General features: G+C 38.7%; 1 protein-coding gene across 1 annotated transcript in view; it reads right to left on the reverse strand.

Annotated features, from left to right (window-relative positions):
* Positions 1-22,676, reverse strand: part of SOS2 (SOS Ras/Rho guanine nucleotide exchange factor 2) — a 57,596-nt gene that overhangs the window by 21,196 nt on the left and 13,724 nt on the right. The window contains exons 2-10 of the mRNA XM_061462496.1: positions 21,832-21,957; positions 18,769-18,900; positions 16,790-16,954; positions 15,928-16,131; positions 14,276-14,419; positions 9,072-9,182; positions 7,446-7,544; positions 2,243-2,370; positions 1,209-1,864 (exon numbers count right to left, since the gene is read on the reverse strand). Coding sequence (XP_061318480.1) covers positions 1,209-1,864; positions 2,243-2,370; positions 7,446-7,544; positions 9,072-9,182; positions 14,276-14,419; positions 15,928-16,131; positions 16,790-16,954; positions 18,769-18,900; positions 21,832-21,957 — 1,765 coding nt within the window. The remainder of the gene's footprint in view (positions 1-1,208; positions 1,865-2,242; positions 2,371-7,445; positions 7,545-9,071; positions 9,183-14,275; positions 14,420-15,927; positions 16,132-16,789; positions 16,955-18,768; positions 18,901-21,831; positions 21,958-22,676) is intronic.

Here is a 22,676-nt window from a genome sequence, read left to right on the forward strand (position 1 = left end):
GATCTTGTGTTCTGGAGCAAAGCCTGCTTCAGACATGTCTCAAACTAACACAAACCTACAACAAACAAAAAGCACCACCAAGATCTGCTCAGACTCCCTCCACATGGTCTTAGTCATCAAAATGCCCTTGTGGAGGCTGAGGGAGAGGATTTTGTTAGTCTTGGCTCCAAACACTGGAAAAGGCACACAGAAACCCAAGAGGCAATGCTTTCATTGAAGATTCCAAAGGGCAAAATGGCAAGTACTTGCACTATAAAAACTGAAGTTACGCTATCAAACTAGTATTTGAATACATCAGTTCATTCAGGAACAGTGCTTCCAACAAAAAAAGGAAGTTTTCAAGCCACCAAAACCCCTCACATTTTAGAAACAGATTACTTGGGACCCTCAGACATCACAACTGCAGATTACTTGCATACCAACTAGGTGCATCAACACAGAGCTTCAAGGTGGGAAATGCTATTTTATTATGATTTTTTTAATATAATATACAGCTCCACACTATCTATCCTTCAGTTTTACAAAAAGAATCACTTATATACCAGGGAGTTTTGTAAAAAACACAAAGAAATTATTTTTTTACTATTTGAGTAGTTTTACAAAACTTGCACACCACTTCCACCAGCATCCGTCAGCTTCACTGTGTTCCCTTTCAGTGCGTGCTTTTCACCTCAAACCTAAGATCCAATATTTTCATCAACGTTAGCACTTCACATAACTACTTCAAGGTTTCATTTTTGTGGTTTTAAGATAGCATTTCACAGGGAAGTCTGAAAAATGCTAATTGTGATTTGCATCCTTTTCTACCAAGGGACTTCACAAAGCAGCAAGTTGAAGTCTGATAAATATAACCTTCAACCTTTTTCTTCCTCCAAAGTCACACAGCCTGTAACAGCACTTCTGCTTTAGCCATGGTAGTCTCAGGAAACATACTAGTGGCTCCTATTAGACCACCTGTACTTTTTTTGAGGGGTACAGAGGAAAGGGGAGGGGAAGGATTTGCATACCCCAAATTTTCTTACACCTTTTCTAGTAAAGCCGGTTTATTTAACAACAGATACTGAGGTTTTTTTCTGCAAATCTTACTTTACGTGTAACTATACAGAGGAAAAAATCCCCAAGCTAACAAGAGATAAAAGGATTAATTTCATCACCCATACAAGCATGACCATTAAAAACATATATATAACAAATGTACAACAGGATACCTGCATACATATGGTACGTTAATCTTTCGATTAGTTTCACAACCGTTCCTCCTTTGATGATAGGAATGCCATTCCTGCTTTGCAAGTTGTCCTCAAAAACAATGTTATCTTCAGAGTCCTCCACTACAAAACGATACACGTTTGGGCTGGGCAACCTCAGCGGCTGTTCATTTTCTTCTTGCAGTAACACCGAATCAAGCATCCTATCAAGAGTACTGCGATACTGGAGGGAAATCAAAGCAGCCATCCAGTTATTCTTCTCTTCAGCAGACTTGGCAGCAAACAGTATACTGTTTTCATCTTTAGACACCAGTTCAAAAGCATGTTTATATTCAGATGTGTCATCTTTGTCAATAATCTGTATTTTCCTCATGACAATTTTTTCTTTCAGTCTATACTCGGCATTGCTGTAACCAGGAAGCCGCGACTGACCGTGATTAGTTTTACAGCTTATCATTAAACCATCAAAGAGAAAGATGTGGCGTTCATGTTTGGCTCCTATTTTCGTCAAGCTGCCTTCCATTATGAATTCGTTACAGCACTGCCCAATATCTTTGCCTTCCCAGCCATCAATATTTTTCTGGATTTCATTCATTTTCTTGATTGCCAAGTGCTTGCTTCTTATTTGTCGGTGATAGAAGCGACAGACTGGCTCCCTTGAACGAATTTAAAAAAGAAGGTCATGAAGGGCACATTTCACATTTGCCATCCCAAGAAACGAAAATCTCAAGTAAACTAATTATGTCATTATGTCTTTGTAATAAATATGCCTTAACCAAGCTTACTGTTCCAAATAGGTCACATGCACTGCTTTGGCTAGGGAAGGGGTAAGACTCTGATGTTATTCACAGAAGTGGACCATGAAGGTTTTGGGCTGCTACTCCATTTACAATGAATATTGGCATAAAGACATGCCTCGAAAAGGAAATAACACACACATTATCTAACAAGAAAAAAAATTGTAATTCCTTCCACATCATTTATCTCCTTCTCTGCCACCCCTGGGAAACCAGAGTAGTTTTGTGGACTGTTACCCAGGCCGACGTCTTGGGGAGTGTTTGCTGTAAATGCGCTCCATGCTGCACTGCAGATTCAGAAGAGCAGTAATGGCCTGCTTTAAGCACTCTCGATCCTCTTCATCTTCACTGCATTCCTGCAATTGCTGTGAGAGAATAAACATTTTTCTTTCAGATCTGTCTAATTTGTAGAAGGCTGGAAGACTGACAAACATTCCTACACAGTGTTATCTACAGTACTCAATGAAGTCAGTGACTTCAAGGCAATAAAAAATTATTACAAAAAGGACATTCAAAACTAGCTATACATGTAGTAAAAAACACTTGTCAGATAGAAAAAGTCAGTAGATACTCAGTAGGAAAGAGCAGGTGGGAGTTTAGAAGGATAACTTTTTCCCCTTTTACTGAGAGCCAACACAAACTGTCAGATACTATTTTTCTTGTTATCTTTTCAACCATCTCCAGTTTTTACGACTGATTTTATTAAATAGTTTAGAAACTTGAAACAGATGAGAATTAAATGCTGCTTTATGTAACTATGTGTTGTATTTCTTCAATGAGCCAATCTCAACATTTCAGAGCAAATTTTAAAACATGGAATGACCAAGATTCTCTCTTTGCTTCTTACCCTTCTAAATTCTCATCTGTTTCAAGAAGAAATGTCAATTTTGCATGGTGCAAACTAACATAGTAAAAAAACCCTCTGAAATTAAAGATTTGTGACTAATAACAAAATATAAAGACAGTGAGAATCTACATTACTTCCTTTTTATAAAGACTAGATCGGTCCCCACCACTAGGCAGAAACCTCCTGAATGAGGAAATGCAACAAACTTTTTATACGCTTTGTAGCAGTATGTTTTGAGCAAAGGCTATTCAGGGAATTCCTCTTTCTGGTTCCTTAAGGTGATCACTCCTAAAGTACTACCAATATAAATAAAGAAGATTTTTCTTTTTAGTCCCTTTTAAAAGATTTGTAAGATCTTGAGAATAAAGAAAATTTAAGTAAATAGATCATTGGGCAAAATCTAGACAATATGCCACGCAGTTTTGGCTAAAGTCTGCTTTGCCTACATACTTTTAAGAGAAATCTTACTTACAATCACTCAGCATGGCAGAAGCCTTCTTTTCCTTTCCCCACTATGTTCCCTCAGCAAGGATATGTGGCTTCCTCTAGAAGTAATTAAGAGAACAGGATTTGACCACATTGGTCCACTCTCTTAACGTAATTTATATTATTAAAAGTTTTATTTTTCACATGCCCAAACAACCTCCATCTTGCACATTAGAGATATGAAAGTTTCATGGACAAAATTTTTTGGGAAGTTTAAGAGCTGAGGAACAGTACAGGGAAGGGAAAAATAAGGCGTTTACCTCTGTGGAAACCCTTCTTCTCCTTACCTTTCCTCCACAGAAATGCAAAGGACATAAAAATGGTGTGAAAAGATGACAAGTGCAAAATCCTAAATACGGGGAAAGCTACCAAGTCTGGTAAAATACTTTCTCCACACATATGCTGAGAATAATTTCTTGCATCCCCTTTCCAAATGGAGCTGTGTTTGGCAGTTAAGAGGTATCAAATGGCATGTTTTGCTCTTTTATTGTATTAAAAAGGAAAAAAAAACCAACCAACCACACACATTTATTTGTAAGTAATTTAATCCATTTCTACAATGTGATGCACAGATTCCTGAAGATCAGGCAGATCACCTGAAGTGTATCTCATTCTCTGTAATCACTGAAGTAACATCTGGTTTTCCAAATGTCAGTCCTTAATAAGCATTTTTCCAATTAAACAGCAGATGCAAAAGTGTACCATGCTTGCTAGTCAAGAGATGATATGTAAATCTTCAGAAGAGGGAAAAGTGGGTCTTGCTTATGTATTTGAAATACCAGTGATGATAAATTGAGAATATTAACCATTCAATTTACTGTAGAGAAAATTATCAGAAAATAGTAATAAAAGCCACTGTTCACTTAAACTATGCCATGGTGATCCTGTAGAATACTGACCAGGATTTCTCTGTCAGTCAATGATCAGGTAACAGCAGAAAAGATCAAAAGGCTGAATTTCATGTTTTGGGCTGCTTGATAACAACACAGTGAGTTACATGCAATATCCCTAATTCTTGGGCCTGCAAGTCACATGAGAAAGAAGGATACACATCCAGCCCTTATGCCTCTTGCTTGGGCAAAAAGGAAATTCTGATGCAGATCCTGCATCGGAGGCTCTAAAATCAGGTTTTTGCACCAGCAAGAAAAGCTCTACAAACGTTTTTTTTTATACTTTAGTTTCATTCATTTTAGTTTTGGTATTTTGCAAAAGAGCAAACATCGAGGCCTGTACTTCTGTAAATCATTCATTATTTTATTTACCTCCCCATTCACTAGGGGTTTTGTGTAACTTTCTTTAAAAGTAAGAGTCTCAATCTTGGCTTCTCTCCCTACTGAACTCATGAAAATATTGAATATTCTGTTGCTTCCGTTTTTGCTAAGTCTTTTGCAACCAAGGTTCCTGGAGACAAACACAATGGTAACAGAGAAGCAGTACCATCAGTTTATTGTATATTGTTGAATAAATACTTTATCCTTAAAAATACCCTGCTTGTTAAAAAAATCACTGCTGTAAATTTGTTTTCAAACTACAACATAAAATTCAATTTTTAAACCTGCACCTAAAGTGATCATAACAAAACACTCCGTAATTACCATTTTCCCCTACAGACTGGTATTTAAGATTTCTGCTCTGCTCATGCTTACAAAGTTAGAAGGATTCGAGACAGCCAAGTCTCAGCCTCTGCAGTTGCAATTCTAATTCTATTAAGAAATCTTGTATACTGTGGATAAAGGTCAAATTTAATCATTTTCACCACTGAATTCCCCAGTTAAAAAAGGCATTGCTTAATAGTCTTTCATGCAGCATGCTGATGTATTTTCCAAGTTAAAAACAAACAAATAACAAAACGGTTTTGCACTATCTGCCAGACTTTACTCTTCAAAGATATGAGAATATTTAAGAACATGCATATGTAACCTGAGCCTATCAATATTATGATGAGAGGTATGAGCTTCAGTTCTTTGAACAGTTTATTTTCTTTTGGAAGATGTCCTTACAGAAACTTAAGCTTTATGAAGGCAAACACTGTATCTATGGCAATGTATAGCTGCTGTTCTTAATAGAGACAGTTTAGTAATCTAGAGAAAAATTCACTGACCATTAGCATCACTAAATTGTTTAGGTTAGAAAAGACCTGTAAGATCATCAAGTCCAAATGTTAACGAGCACTGCCAAGCCCGCCACTAAACCATGTCCCTAAGCACCACACTACCCCCAGGGATGGTGACTCCACCACCACCACTTCCCTGGGCAGCCTGTTCCAGTGCTTGACAACCCTCTGGGAGAAGAAATGTTCCTAATATCTAATCTAAACCTCCCCTGAAGCAGCTTGAAGCTGTTTCCTCTTGTCCTGTCACTTGTTACTTGGGAAAAAGAGACCAACCCCCACCTCACTACAACCTCTTTTCAGGTGGAGAATTTCGGTTGTTTTGGGCTGGTTTGTTGTGTTTTGGGGGGGTGTTTAAGCTTTGTTAAGTATTTTCTAAACTATTAATAGAAATGCTTAAAAATTTAAGATCTATTGAGCCCACTTGGATTCAAACCTTTCTAAAAATTCTGGTAAACCATACATTGGAGATGTGTCGTTCATGGATCAAAACTAAACATCCTTATTTTTACTTAACTATACCAAGATACAGAAAAAAATCACAGCAGACATAATGAAAACAAGACTGAAAGTGGAAAGAAAATGAAAAAAGGACTATGTGCCAGATGTTAACTATGCATCTGGTCTTAATTGCTATTTTTTGCCTTGAGATTCAAGAAAATTTTCTGTTTTATTATACGAAACATCTATGTTGCAAAGTTTCCTTTGTTTCCTTTATACAAGTAAATCATTTGAAATGCAAAGGAAGACCACACAGCACACTGGTACAACACTGCTACAATCACTTTTTACACAGACAACTTAAAAGTGTAATCTCTGTTTCCATTTCAAAATGCCAGCTTATAGCCACAGGATATTTCATCTATTTAAGTATATCCTAGTTAGTTAATAATTCACTTACTCTTATAAGCTTTACAAACTTTCCCAACACAAAGGGACAAACCTTTTTTACAGTATCCTCAGCTACTTGAAAAATACTTAAGATATTTGAGCTTTTTAAAAGATCCTGCATTTTCTACAGCAACATTACTTTTTTTTATTCAAGAATGATTATTATAGATCTCAGATGTTAAATTTCTGCTGACCACTGGCCTCTCTTGTCATAACTCACAGCAAAAACATTTGCTTGTAAACAAAAAGATACACGCTCAGTTACTTTTTGGCTTTTAGTTGTTATACCCAAGGGAAATATCTACTGATGTGAACTACCTTGCTAGTGCACATAACAATAAAGTATGTGCAAGTGATATGTGCTCAAACCAACAGAGGCTGTTCTAAAGTAATGCCTCACTAGGCAAAACTGCTCATGAATGTGGACTAGATGCCAACCTAAACAACTTGTATGGGTTAGACCCCTGAAATATGTCCTACAGGAATAACTTTTTATCATCTGAATCAGAGTTCCATAAAGCCTGACATTTCATCCGTGCCATTTTGTAGAAAGTAAGAAAATAATAGTGCTCATTTGAATTCCTATGCAATATGGAGAAAAGTGTGGTATGCTATAAAAATTATATTTTCTGCTGTATCTCTTCCATTTAGGACTCAGGACAAATGGGTGAAACATTAAGAATGGATAATTCTGATTCTGCTGAAAGGAAGTGCCTCCCCAGCTCCCAAAATAAGATCAGCTGAGCTGCAACTGGAGTGTGACTTGAGCCTGAGAATACTGACCTGAATTATGCGTGGCTTTCCCCTGAACGGCCAAAAAATACAGAACTCAAGGAAATATAAATTATATTACAACTCAAGTTCAGTAAAGGCTTATTTAATAAAAGACAGTTATTTAAAATGTTCATATTGGAACAACACATGCTTTTGAACATTTTTCAATACAATGTTACTTTTCAGACCTATACTAACCAGTGTCAAATGAATGTTTTCGTATCTCTCAATATTCAGAAACAGTAAATAAAATCTAATCACCTACTTAAAAACTCAGATTCTCCACATTAAGAAATGTTTTTAGCAGGAAACAAGAGTGTTGCCTTATTTACCTGTAATAACTCAAAGTAGTGCAAACAATGATAGACGGGGATAAGCATGAGTCGTGGGAGGACATATCGTACGGCTTCTTTAAACCCTTCAGCAGTAGACTGAAAAGGGAAAATAAACATGATTATTAAACTGAAATACTCAAAACAGGACTAGACAAGTTAGCACTGCTCCGAGCAAGATGGTTGTGCTAGACACATCCAGAGTGCCCCCTCCATTCTACATTACACTATGCTTACATCTATTAGCAAGCAAGAACAATGTAAGTTTGCAAAAAGGTTTTTGTCTAATGAAACTCATTATAAGATTCAGAGACACATAAATGTTCTAATATTAAGCAAACAGAACCTGTAAACACCAAATATCATCTTCCAGGCACTGCAAGCAGCCTTTTCCGCCAATACGTTTTGATCTTGATGCATACGCACCAGTGAACCCATAGCTCTGAAAACACCACTAACTTCCACAAGTACTGGTACAATCTGTCTCCTTAAAATGGTAACCAGTTGGATGGTCCATATTTTTCCCAGAAACAGAAAATACAAGAAGCTAGAGGACTAAGTTACCCAGAAGTCATTTTATAAGCATCCTTTATTTCACATACCACAATCTGTGCTGAACCCAGGACACCCCTGTTTAAAACTTCTGGCTGTGTCTCCCTGCAATGGCCAGAGACAGCTCATACATTTCCATGGCCCAGAGCTTGGACCTCTGTCTTCATGCCACAGCTTGGAGGAATGTGAAGAACATCCCTAGGAAAGCCCAAACCTTTCTATGGTGAGGAGAGTCAAAGAGGAGGCCAGATTCACTGTCAAATTACTTGATTACCAATTTAATGTGGAATAGGGCTTGGGGCTTTAAATTTGCTAGGGAGGTAGGTAAAGGGTCTGTCTTAATTCACCAAGCAGTATTTGAGTGAGATGATCAGGCTTACTAAGCACTCATCACTGAGAAGGAAACACTCACCCTGAAGGAATGGCTCTGAGGAATCTCAGCTTGCAGAGACATGGGCCCCAGTGAACTCTACAAACTAAGCGCTACTATAACTGATTTAGCTGGGAGCACCATTGACCGAACACTTGCTCAGCAGATTCTCACAGTGCATTTCTGAACACAAGCTCAGTCCTCTGAACAGTGGCCTTTAACACATGTGCCACATTGACAGAAGAAAGCAATAACCCCCCAAAAATATACATTAACAAATCACATCTGATCTTGCTGGATAGTTCTATTAAATAAGTGATTCAACAAAAGCTGCCAGTCCCAGCCTAAATGCTGAACAGGGAGGCATGGGATATGTATGGAAGAAAATAAAAAGATTGTGGCTGGGTGCCTACGTTTGGCATTAAAAGACAAATCAGAAATACAAGTGGTAGGTATGAGAAGTCACCCTCTATTCTCAAGTAAAAGAGTCTGATGTGAAGACAAGAAAAACTGCAAAAGACGTACGGATGGCTCAGAACTATATCCAATTCTTACACAAAGAAGCAAGATTTCAAATATCTTATAACAAGATAGGTCAGAATCTAAAGGATATGGTCCTCAGTAAGAAGTAAAAAATTACTGACAATTTTAAACCTTTGACATATGAGACCTAAAGCAATTCAGCATTTCTCATTTGCACTCACCTGAAAGTGGAGAGCAACAGCAGGTTTTGCCATTAAGTTATTAAAATGCTCATGAAATTGTGGAGAAAGAATATCCTGGGACAAGGTTTCATATGGATCAAAGGCTTGCTCCTAAAGAAAACCAGAGAATTATACACACATATGAAGGATGCAAGATATTTCTGTCCCAGCTGGTACAATTAATTCCTTTAATAAGCTGATACATAAGCAGAACTTTTCAAGAGAAGACCGACTTTGCAAAACAACTTCTGAGTAAACCACAAGCCTCTTTAATTTCTAAATCTGAGACATGCAAAATATTTTCTCAGCATTCCTCAATCTCACCATACTTATCACTAACACAAATGTTGTCTTACTGAAGCAGTGGGAACTATGGGAAGTTCTTGTTTTCAGCCCACCCACATTTCACACTGATTGACAATTTACCTCCTCTGACAATGAAGAATGACATTTCAGAAAGAAGTGCAGGGCTCCCAACATAAGACACACATGGACCTGTTGGAGTGATTCCAGAGGAGGCCATGAAGATGCTCGGAGGGCTGGAGCATATCTGCTATGAAAACAGGCTGGGAGAGCTGGGGTTGTTCAGCCTGGAGAAAAGAAGCCCCCAGGAAGACCTTATAGCAGCTTCCAGTGCCTAAAAGGGCTGACAAAAAAGCTGGAGAGTGGCTTTCAACAAGCGTAGGGATACAGCAAGGCGGAGTGGCTTTAAACTGACGGTGGAGGTTTACATTAGATATTAGGAAGAAGTTCTTCCCTGTGAGGGTGCTGAGGCACTGGCACAGGTTGTGCAGAGAAGCTGTGGCTGCCCCATTCCTGGCAGTGTTCAAGGCCAGGTTGGATGGGGCTTGGAGCAACCTGGTCTAGTGGAAGGTGTCCTTGCCCATGGCAGAGCGCTGGAACTAGATGAACCTGAAGGTCCTTTCCAACCCAAATCATTCTAGGATTATCTAATTCTATGATAAAGACGAACTCTGGAGCCTATCACATGGAGGCATTGTTGTACCACCACTGTTTCAGGGTATATCACATAAGAATGGTCAGTCACAAGCACTGGACTGCTACACACTTTTCTGGCCATGTTGGAAGGCTGTGAAAAATACCTTGCTCTGGGACAAAGCAGCCTCAGAGGAAAGTCCTCTGACGACACCACAGGTTTCAGCTGCAAAAATTACGACTGGATGGAGTATCTGACTGTGACTCTGTAGTACCAACTACAGCAGGATGGGATGAAAACCTAACTACATGAATCTCTGCAGGAATAATTTATGACTGCTCATAGATCACCGGCTCCAAAGCCTGTCAGGCTGCTCCCGACTCTGCAGATTCACTGGGTTGAATCACTCATGAATCACCGGGTTATTCAGTGCTGATGGCACGATGCCCAGAATAAGCACATACCTCTTTTCACCTTAATGGCAAAGTGCTCGTCAGAATACAGGCTACAAAATTTGGGAGTACCAAACGCCACAGAGGCTCATCTGAATATTCAGTAACGTCTCAAGTCTTCCATTTGCAGAGGGTCCAGGGGATTTTCCACCTTACTCATGGGGCAGCTGCAATTAAACTCTTTGTGGGGAGGAGAGGCACGGAAAGCACTCTCTTTTCACATGCAAATTGTAATCATCTCCTCATCAAGCTCTAATCACCACTGTCCGTTCGCATTAGATTGTATCTGGGAGGGGGATGAAAGGAAGGGGAGAAGGTTTGGCACTTCAGCAGCTGAAGAGAAATGATTAAACACGTTCTAACTGAACAGTCTGGTTTTCTTTAGCTGAATCTGAAACCACTCTGCCTCTGCGGCCTGTTTGTTTGTTTACTCCATGACTACCCAACTACCTGCAAGCATGCAGTACGGGGGTCATATTTTACAACATCCAATTAATAACAGGGGCCTATAACACTACATATACAGTTCCTCTTTGCCATACTAACCAAGAAGAAATTAACATAAACATCTGCAGAAGTAGAAAGTCAGCCATGGAGTGTGGGTTCAGCTGCATCCAGAGGTAGTAAGCAGGAATAGACAGATGGTTGCAGCTGATCCACAAGGTCCTCTGCACCGAAGGACACAAGAAGAAAGTGGGGCTGGAACTACTGCTCAAAAATGTAACCTTGCATTTGCATGCAAACCTCCTGGGGGTGCCAGACCAACACACAGAACTGTTCTGGGAAAGGACCTTCAAGACCATCCAGTTCCAACCCTCTGCCACGGGCAGGGACACCTTCCACTGGACCAGGTTGCTCCAAGCCCCATCCAACCTGGCCTTGAACACTGCCAGGGATGGAGCAGCCACAGCTTCTCTGGGCAACCTGTGCCAGTGCCTCACCACCCTCACAGGGAAGAACTTCTTCCTAATATCTAATCTTAATTTACCCTGTGTCATTTTAAAGCCATTCCTCTTGTCCTGTCACTACATGTCCTACATACTTGCTCTGTGCTGTCTTTTTAAACCTTTTATAGCATTTTGGAAGTGTTTTCAGTTTCTTCCACTCAGACTTTAATCAGGATTTCAAGTATTTTTGCTTGATTTTTGATCATAAGTTTGAAACAAACCTCGAGTTATCTTCCCAAGGAGACTAATTAAAAAAAATAAATAAAATAAAAGGGGGGAGGGTTATACTTGCAAGGTTGCAAAAGTTATTGAAATATGGAGATATTAACTGACACCCCTGTTAAGTTATCTTAATGCAGCACATAGTCGTGGATTGGTGTTTGTAGGTTTCATCAGCCCCTTTCCCTGCACTGATTTCCACCTTTTTTGCTTTGCTTTTGGAAATCTAAAACTTCCATAGAAACGCAAATACCAGCATAACAAATATATAATGTAGTGATAATAACCTCGCTTTACTATCTGCCTTCTGAAAACCACTTCAAAGTAGGTACAAAGACCCTCTGTCCTCGGTTCTAAGGCTCCCCCAGCACTACCTGAACATCACTAAAGAGATTACCTCAGGCAATCATTAAAACATGTTGTAGTGGTTAGAATTGCAAAAGTTACCACAAAATAAATGTCTTTCCAGCACATGAAAAAATATTCATTTCCCACTCATATGCGTCAGGCATCAAGTGGTTTAATTTCCTCCACACCAGAAAAAAATCTTATTTTCCCTGTACTTCCTTATCTCAAGAACAGTAGAGTATTTATGCTTAAACCTTCCAGAGAATAGGTACAGAAAATCAAAAAACAACACTCCAGTTTGCAAGGGTTGTTTGTTTTTAATTATCCTTCCAAATAAGCTGAAGGACCTTTATAATGGAAACACTAAGAGAACAAGCCTGGCAATCAGATAGGCAGAACAAATAAACACTTCACTTTCCTATCACCCTTTAATGATCCCTCTTGCAAATACACACAGAAGGATGACCCTAGCACGTGAGATGATCAAATGAACAACCTAGTTATTAAGTAGGTCTTGCTCCATATTAACTTAATTATTATAGTCAAACTTACTATCTATATAAAAAGGCTTGAATAATCTGTTCTTCATTTCCTAATAAGTTTTTCGGTGAATGAAAATCAGGTGAGATTTTTTTACTCACTGAAAAAGATTTGTTTCCCTTGAAGCACAGGATGCCTAAAAGTAGCTTTTCCAATAAACTGAGATATGCATGTTTTCCAGGATAGTGCTGTTCTATTCCAAATTTTAAGTCTTTTTTCAACTTTAATATAAGCTACTTAAATTTGTTGTTCAACTGCTTCTCCTTACCATTATATAAGCAATTATGCCTTAATAAATTAAGAGCTAAGATCTAGGCAATTGAACTTTCTTACTGATATGTCATGAGTGCTTTACTGAAGTAGCACCACAAAAACTTTATGGTATATTCATAAGTGTGCAGCACATGGGCTGTAGCATCCAAGTTCTTCACACCCACAAAAATGTAATCATTTTCCAAATGGTGTGTTCATGCAGTCCTCAAATTAAAAAAAAAAAAAAGCAAATGTAAAAGCAAAATGGAAGTTTTATTGGTTCTCATTTTCTTTATAAATATTATAATTCTAAGATAAAACTCATAAACTTCACATTCACCATGTGATTCATCCGAGAGATTCTCTCTCAGGCCACAACACCTCATTTGACTTCCTCTGAAATAGTCAATGATTACCTGTACATTTTGGTACAAAAAACCTGTGGTCAATAGACCCATCAAGAAAAAAGTAGACTCCATTCAAACATGTTCAGAGACAGCAGATCTCCACATCCAGCTCAGTAATTTGTTCCCAGGTAGCTCCCCTGACAGTTAAAAAGTTGTAGTGTATTTCTAAACTGAACTGTCCTCTTGTCTTTCAGAAACAGCTTTTTTTGCTGCGCACCTCTCTGCTGCATTCAAGAGTAATTTGGTACATTCAAGAGTAATTTTCAGGACATGAAGGTACATACATACCTATCCTGATTTAACAGAAATACATATTTAATCAAAACTTTAGTTTTGTGACTCTCTTCTGTAGTCCTTCCAGTATTTCAATGGCCATCAAAATAATAAAAAAATTAAAAAAGCCCAACAAAACAATTGTTACTAATGTTTCAGCATGAGCCACACCAAATCTGTGTGCAGTGTCTTCCCTTATTTCTTCTCTTTAGTATCTATTTCACAGGTCAATGGGTATCAATAGCACTTTTGCTGCACTACTGAACCATAAGTTTCTGTTCAGCTGCACATCTGTTTTGATACTTCATTCTTTCCTAGAGCCACTGCTTTGCAGAGGTATTTCCCATTCCAGATGTATAATGCATTTGCCTGAATAAAAAACACATTTTGTTTGACTCAGCTCACTGTCCAGAGTAACGCAAGCCACTCATTTTGTAGATCTACATCCAACTGCTATGATTTTGGGGTAGCCCTGCTCCTGACACCAATGCCTACAAATCAGGCATGCCTACTTTCTTTCAGTAAGCAATCCCAGGTAGTTACTTTTCAAATCCACATCCATTCCTACAGGATTACAGCAATTAATTTCCACTCTAAAATAAGATTTTAGTTTTGTGCTTACCTGCTTGGTATTGTTTCTGTGACAGGCAGAAAACACACTATAGTTTACCTACTAAAGAATGGGTAGGGAAAATCTCTGTTCAGAGCTTATTAAAAGGACATTTTACAACTGCAGATTTATCAGAGATCTCAGTCATGACCAAAAGTTTAGTAAGAAAATAAAACAATTGGTGATTAAAAACAAAGAATCACCAACAAACCACTGTACCTCTGCAAGATCCTCAAAGCAGCTGCCAGCCAGAGGATGAGGGCTACTTTCATCAGTCATTTCAACAGTATCCTCAATCAATCCCAAAAGCTTCACTGTCAACTCATGAATATCTGAAATGTTGCTAAATATCACATCAATATCCTGCAAACATAAAACATGTTGTGGTAGTGTTTAGAATTATTTATTTTGCTTATGTAAACACTGGAGCATTTTTTGTGAGGTCTGAACCAAGAGGTAAAGTGGAGAGGAGCCAACAAAAAGCTAGGAAAAAGTTAAATTACTTGGTCTTGCCAGGCCTGCAGGCTTGCCCAGGCCCATCCAGCTTTGCACAATTCTACCCAAGTGGAAGAAAGCAAACTATCCTTCCCAGGCCAGAGCAGAGCAGCACCAGTCGTGGTACATGCTATTCAATGCTTTGGACAGAAATGCCTGGCCTTTTCAGCCATAATTCACAGCTTTTATTTTCCCCTCTGCTGGTTCTCGTTTCTCAGAACACAACAGGAAGGAGGCAATTTAAAGCAGCTCCAAGGTCAGATCCTCTAAAGTGCAGGTAAAACTGAAGCAGCTTTTGGGCTGCTTTAGAATACTCCCTGGGCACAGAGGAGGAATCAGCATCTTCCTCTTCCAAATTCTACTTTGGATTTTTCAAAGCCACACACCACAAACACACTCAACTAGGCAGCCCTTCCAATGACCTGTATTCTTCTTCTGACCCCTCTGAAACACACTTCTCAGAAGCCTTCTCTGTCCCAACCTTACACTGCAGAGTTTGCTTGACCTCCTGCCAGTGCCAAGACCATGGCAACCTCTTCGTGGGAATAAGCAATCTCAAAATTTCTCATACCCATTCCCATATAACAAAAGAATATTCGTCAGCTCCAAAATATTCCTTCTTTCTCTTCCCATCACATTCATTTGAATTCTGTACCCACATTTGCACGATTCTCTGATACCCTATCAGCTACTGAGGAACCTCTACACCAGCTGTATGGGAATGTCTCCTGCTGCCTCTCTTAACCTGTGTTAACATCACCTAAATTCTGCTAGCCTGGTCTCTTTCTCCTTCGTCCCAAAGGAAGGATTCACTAATCTCTTACGATTACTTCTCTTACAAGAGCTGTGCTTCCTTTCTGAACTCCAGCATCCTGAAAAACAAATTTATCACACAGAATTTCAAGCAAATATTTCAATCATTTATCAAATGGAAACTCCATTCAGGGTCAGTTTCACACTATAGAATCCAGAGCCAAGGGCTGCCTTGTAGTTTCTGCAGATAGGGGTGCACTGGAGTAGACTTCCAATGTCAATTCAATCATTCATCTGCATTCACTGTACATGCAGGTAGGTAACTGTCCATTTTTATGTTAAGCAAAAGTGTAGCTATCACCTATATGACCAAAGGACTTCAGCTATTGCTGGCATCTGACAGGGAATCGTGTCCATTAAGCTTCGCTCTGAGAGCAGCACTCTTCATACTATTAATGGCAGTTCCTCCATTTTATTTCATATACAGACAACACTCATTATGCACTGACATATAATAAATCAAATTTAATTTCACGTCCAACACAGTTAATGCAAAATTGATATGTTATGGCTGCTAATGGAGCTAATAGCATTACACATCAATAACCTATTAAAGGACTTACATTAGGTGTGAACAATTTTCTGTTTGATAGGAAAGCTTCCCGAAATACTTTTATTATCAGATTCAACTCCCGCAGATATTGCCTTTCTTCTACAATTTCATTTCTCACTAGGTCATAGTAGTTGAGTTCCCCAGAAGAAGAGGGCTCATCTTCACAGAGAGAAACCAAACCAATGTCATCCTGATCAAACATATCCATCAAAACCTAGCAAAAAAAAAATTAAGAATACATGAAGGCTGATTTTTACACTTGGCTCAAGCTCAGCTGTTTCAATGTGTTCAGAGAAATCCTTTGAGTTTTTAATACAATACTTTCTGTGATCACTTTCACAAGGGAGTAATATTTAAACTTTGGCAGCAGAAGGCTGGATCACTTGCCAAAGCCATTTTCCCCTTTGTAAGTTAGTAAGACCTAGAAAACAAGTTACGATTCATGCAGAATCAACTTTGAAAACAAGGCATCTTGCATAAGCCTTTGACAAAACCCTCCTGATAAAGATAAAATTAAACAAAACTGTTTCTTATTTCAATAAGGACAAAAACTAAAGGTCTTTTCTGTATTACACAGAAGGAAAGAGCTGTCATGACAAAGCAACAGCAGGAGGACAGTAACACAGCAGAGACATAAAAGACAATTAACATTTTCTGTCCTTGCATTGTTTTGTAAGTACTACTACTTTTCCAAAACTTAACAGTCTTAACTTAAGCTTCAGTCTTTACTGTGACAGGTGTGGCATGTATAAGGGGAGAAGCTTCTGGATATGAGTAAGACCAGTCTTCCCCTCCTATGCTACTTTGGATGTATCTCCTGAAAAAAACCCAAAACAACTCTAGTATCTACCATTTTAATCCCAGCTCCTTACCTTATCAGCACACATTGAGACTTTAATGTCCTGCTGGGAGATCTCAAAGTGTCGTATATTGAAAACATAGTTTCCAGCCAGCTTTAAAATGTCAGCTGAGATGTATTCTAAGACAGCCACAATATAGAGAGAGACGTGATAATCTACCTTATAACCTAGGACCTCCTGCAAAAGCAAGAGAGAAAAGAAAGCTCTTTATTCCAGAAATCCATTCAGAATGACAATTAACACTGAAGTTTTTGCTGAAATTTATCTTGTCTGTGCTGACAATTTACTGCAATGTAATGGCCAGGGCAAAGGTCATCAAATGGAAATTTGAGCAGCTTGCCTCAAAGGAAATCCTTGCAAATATTTCCTTGTGCTATTTTGCCATACACTGACAAGATGAAAAGCTACAGAACATTCAATAATACTTCCTCAAAAAATGACCTAAAAATAAGGTTCCTTCAAGGAAAGGACTTCACTGGAACCACTCTTGTACTTAGATTTTAGTCTATTATCTATGCTTACTGCAGAACTGGCTCTCATCTGGAGTCTTCAGAAAAGGGTATGCTTCATTTTGAATTGTTCTCAATGGAAATAGTTATCTTTCATGAAATTACAGACTGTATGTTCAATGAGTTACTCGCTGTGATCCATTTTAGTCCATCCTTTACATTTGGCTAAACAACTAAGCTCTCTGCACCTGTGCATTCCATAAAATAATTAAACTTATTAAAGTCTGAACAGAAAAAAACCAGGATTAATATTTCACATTCTTCTTGTAATACATGCTCCATGTTCTGCAAAGCATGCACTACGTGGGCCTTCTATTTGTGACAGGACCATCAGGAATATGTACAGATAAAGTCATGCATGTGAATAGTCCTGTTCTTACTGTATTTCGATGTAGCGTATGAAAACCAGAGCCTGTGCCTATACTGACACACCTCTACACCAGAATTCGTAGAAGAAGGCCAGTGTTGTTGCCTGCAGAGGTCTTATTTAACACTTTGCTCTCCTAACATCTCTTCCCCTCTTATTAAGTCACAAACTGAGACACTATATACAAGAACAGTGACTAGACCTGAAGAAGTGCTTTAATTTCTGTTTATGCTTGAATAGTGTTTTCTCAATACAGCTGGAAACTCTGGTGCAACAATGCCACCACTAGATAAAAGCATTTTTAAAGCTATGAATGAAAAGCAAAAGCAATAAAAAAAAGGAACACCAAAAAGGAGCAATGTCTAAATCAGCCTGAATCTATTGATTCACCACTGATTTAAAAGTGATTAAATGCTGATTTAAAAATCAGAGTACTGTTTTATAATTAAAAAAAAACAACCAAAACCAAAACTCTACAGGGGCTTGGTATGAATCCATGTTTACGGTGTGGCATCAAATCCTCACTGCAAGCCAGGAGCTCTATACATATTACAAGTAACACAACATCTGAGAACCAAGATGACCACTCTTCCCTTCAAAACCCACCAACAATAAAGTCTGTATTTGTTTTTTTGTTAACACCTTTGCAAAGCTATTATTTTAAAACCAGGGCATCAGTGACATTCAACAGTAACTGAAAGGACACTGATACGCATCTTAAGTTGACAGTACACAAGGAACAGGATCTACTTGTTCTCTCTTCTTTTATTTTGGCTTCTGCAACATTTTGAAACAAATAAAGGTGTCAAAAGAGTGCTACAGAAGTAGGTAAGGTATTTTGAGTTTGCTTGGGGTTTCTGTCAAAAACTAGCTGTATTTCAAATAGAGTAACACATTAACACACTACTGTCTAGAACATGATGAATTTAGGGATCTACTTTTATTACACAGTACAACATATTTATCCTATTTTACTGTGACTCTTTACTTTTTTAGCCGATATGAGAAACTGTCATAATTTCACACAAATGAAACAAATAGTTATGCTGGAGAGCTAAAATACAGCTGTGTGCGGCTGACAGAAGCAGCTGTCATCAGGTTGTTGGTTTAAGTACCTTTAATAAAGGATGTATTTTGTCCACAGGTAGCAGGAGAGGATTTCTTCTTTTTCGTTTCTCTATAGCAGACTGTGCATCAGCAATCGCCCACTTGTCGATTGGATGAGGAAATGTCTTTTGAACTCGCTCCTGTCCAAACATAAAGAGTGCACTTAGATTAAACTGCAGTAATCAGAGAAGTTAGAAAAAAACAAGAGCAAATTACTTCCCCTGAAGTATAGACAACTATTCTCCTCCTCAGTGTTTGCAACACATTTTCCTAACTGTTCTCTCCTTCTTACCCAACTCAGCTTCACTCTCTTCCATGATCCCAAACAACCTCCCTTCCGTAAACACAAACTCCTTCAAATCTAAAACAACTGCTCTATGATCTTTACGTCACAAGAGCAGGAAGAAACCTCAGTTGAGAGCAGGAGCCCAAAATATAAACAACATCAGGAAGTACCAAACAGTCTACAGTCTAAATGAAGAAAAAAAACAACCCACAAGTCAGTATTGTTCCTATTTCACACAAGAGTGTAACTTGCTCTACATAGGTCAACTTTATGGCAGAAATGAGAAACAAGTGCAAGATCTTCTAACCGGGAGAAGAACTGCAATTCATGAAAAGGGTTGGCTGTAACATTGGACTCCTTGAGCCCACGCAGGATCATCTTCCTCACTACGCAGCCAACCACAGTGGGTACAGTTTACACCTTCCACGACGATGGTAAACAATATGCAATTTCAGGTTACTTTTATAGAGATTCCCATTTCAACAGCTGCTATAGGAACAGGCAAGATGACCCCCACAACAGAACAAACTGCTTTGGGCAGTGGTCCCACACTTCAGCAGCCCCCAGGCTACACATGTGTAAGATCCCAGTCCTGTTTTCCACAAGTTCTCCAGGGCTGTGACCTGGGAATTAAAATCTGAAATGAGTTTAAACTGAACTCAGATGACTGCTTAAGTGACTTTGGAAAAACAGTGGGTTTAAGTTAGCTCAGAGGGAGAAGCAGTGATCACCTCCTCCTGCTTGGCCCACTGTGGTACCCTTACTCCCCAGCATCACCAGGCAGCCACGGCATGTGGTGTGGTGCCATACCTGACCTCTGCTTAGAACTGTAACAGTGTGAGGCCTGGATGGGTGGTAACCCTTACAGGAGAGACTTCATAGCTGAGCTCAAGAACTGGCTGAGAAAAAATGGTGTCATCTATGATTTTTACATATACTCTGAAATGTGTGTAAAAGGCCCGAGATCTTAGAGGCAGCTTTTAAATATTTGTACGTGGCCATTTAACGCTCAACTTTCTGTGTCAGCTGTCTGCGCCAGGTAAACACATGGTGACCTTTCCTCTTGGACAGTGGCCGAAAGCTGTTCACAAAAATGAACTTTCCTTGAGAGACTCTACCAGGAGATCACCCACAAAATGGATGTAATGCGGCATTCAACTGTTCTTCAACTTAACAGTGCACTTCACAAGTAAGACACACCTCTATGCTCTGACTTTACTGGTTCCCAGTGGTTTTTTTGGGAACAACTGGATGGGCTTTTTCCATTTACAAAACCTTTACAATTTGAGATTTTAGACCTTGATCTTGCAAATACTTAAGTAAAATATTATGCACGGATATCTCCAGGCTGTTACATAAATATCTGTATGATAACTTTAGAGATCACAGCTTTGTGTTTTCTCTTAACAGCTAAAACCAGCAGAGCCAAAAGCCTTAATTTGTGGACCTTGAATGTTTGCTGGCAGCACAATCTCGCCAACAACACGTAACACAAAATTGAATTACACCTTCTAGCTCTGTATTATGAAATTAAATAACTACTTTATTGCCAAGTGCAACAATGTTTTACTATTCACAGCTTTAAAATGCCAGGTATATTTAAATACAATACACAGGATTTAGTGTTTGCTGTGATATTCGTAGCCACAATTCAGAGGAAGGCTGTCTGTACTGCGTGCAGTTTTGCACACAGTAATTTGTGAAGCATACGTACACTCAGTAAAAATTATTAATTCATATATACACACAGGGTAATTTTATCATCTCATGACTCAGAGGCAAAAAACTATGGAGCTGGTGCACAGAACAGCCAGTGCTATCTCAAACCATCCTGTGTGCTGAAGGGTTGACTGGGAACTGGAGAAAGAACACAGAATTTCTCAGCTCCACATCTGAAGTCCAAATCCAAACTCAAGGTAGTAAAAATCTTGAGTGCTATTATGGGACTATCTATCAAGTTTTGCTTTTATTTAGTCATAATCTTTATGCATCAGTATTACAAAAGGCATTAATCATAAACCAAAAATTAATAATTAATGAATTAATGCTGAATACAGGGTGACTGCTGCTAATAAGAAGCTAAAATCCCTCAGGCAATTATTTTATGTATACATATATATATTTATTTCTGTGACACACTTATGGAATATAGACAAGGGCTTCATTTTGGTTTAGGCTGAAAATCCTGGACATACAGACTGATGTAAAATTAATATCTTACAAAGCTATAATGTGTCACAGTTACACGAAAGCATGTTCTTCCTCTACGCTGTGTACTGAAGCACCTCCATTAAAGCCCTCATTTTATAACTGATGACACAAAAGCAGACAGCTGCAATAATACAAGAGCCTCAGTGACTTCAATGAAGTTCCAGGAACATACAACTCTATTCCCTCAGTTGCGCAATCCAGGCCTAACAACAGTAACTGTTCATTCCAATATTCACTTTTTTCTGTATATTTATGTGAAAGATTAAGAATAATTCCTTACATTAAGTCCAAACTGCATTCAAGCAGCAGAAATTCTTTCAAAGTATTCTGCATTTATAAAAATAATATTGAAAGAAAAATCCCACAATTTCTATTTTGAACCCCTGCCTAGAAAAACTGGTCTCCGATTAAGCTTGTTTTATAAAATATGAATATTATATAATCTTTTAGAAAAGTAGTATTAACAAGTTCTGTTCTTTGGATTCACCTTGCTTTAGCTTCAACCTGCACTGCTCAAAATTCCTGAGTTCATCAGCAATTCTGCAAGCAAGCACTTGGTTTTCTGGTATCTTACCTCTACATCTTGGACCGTCCGTGGCTGAGCAATGCATAGTTTGTTTAGCAGCTGAAGTATCAACTCTTCAATGTAATACAGGGAATCTTCTTTTGCTGAAAGGTTTGGGTGAACCTGTTGCTGAACCTGTCCGAAGGGATTAAAAGAATTAGTACTTTTTAATTCAAAGCTGTACAGAAGGATGAATCATAGCAAAAGCAGAGTAAATCTGTACTGTAGTGCAACAAATTCACATGCTTTCAGTAATTTCCCACAAGTTTTGCTATGTAGTTAAGATGGCAATTCCTATTCCTGCAAAGTTGGCATCTCTATTCAATTAAAAACTATGTATTTAACCTTTATGGCTCAGAAGAAGTTTCAAGCCAAGGCAGATTTCTGCCAATGATGCAGTGAGAACAATTGCTGTGGATAACTCCCCAGTTACTCATCCAGAGAATGAGTTCTCATCCAGAGAATGAGTAACATACAGTTATGTTACTAACCCTACAAATGAGTACTGGGTGACTGTGAACAGAGAAGGAGCATGGACCCACCTGAGGAAAAAGTCTTAATAAGCAAGGACACCAGGATTAGAACTAACCAGTCTGGCAGGAAAGTGAATCAATGTGCTGTTAAAACGTGTGGCAATAAAAAGGCATGGCCATGACATGGGAGAAGGGCAAGAAGAACTCCTTGAGATGCCTAAGAACCAGAACACTAACTAGAACATGGAACACTGTCTTGAGACACGAGAAAAAGAGATGTGAAGATACAACAGAGAGGGAGACCTAAGGAAACACAGAAGTCAAAAATTCAGGAGTGTAAAGACTAGGAAACGCACTGTGATAAAAGCTGACTTCCACCTC

The sequence above is a fragment of the Pezoporus flaviventris genome, unplaced genomic scaffold, assembly GCF_033815535.1.
Source record: "Pezoporus flaviventris isolate CSIRO_AGI_PZ_B2104156 unplaced genomic scaffold, CSIRO_AGI_Pfla_v1 ptg000035l, whole genome shotgun sequence".
Classification (NCBI taxonomy): domain Eukaryota; kingdom Metazoa; phylum Chordata; class Aves; order Psittaciformes; family Psittacidae; genus Pezoporus; species Pezoporus flaviventris.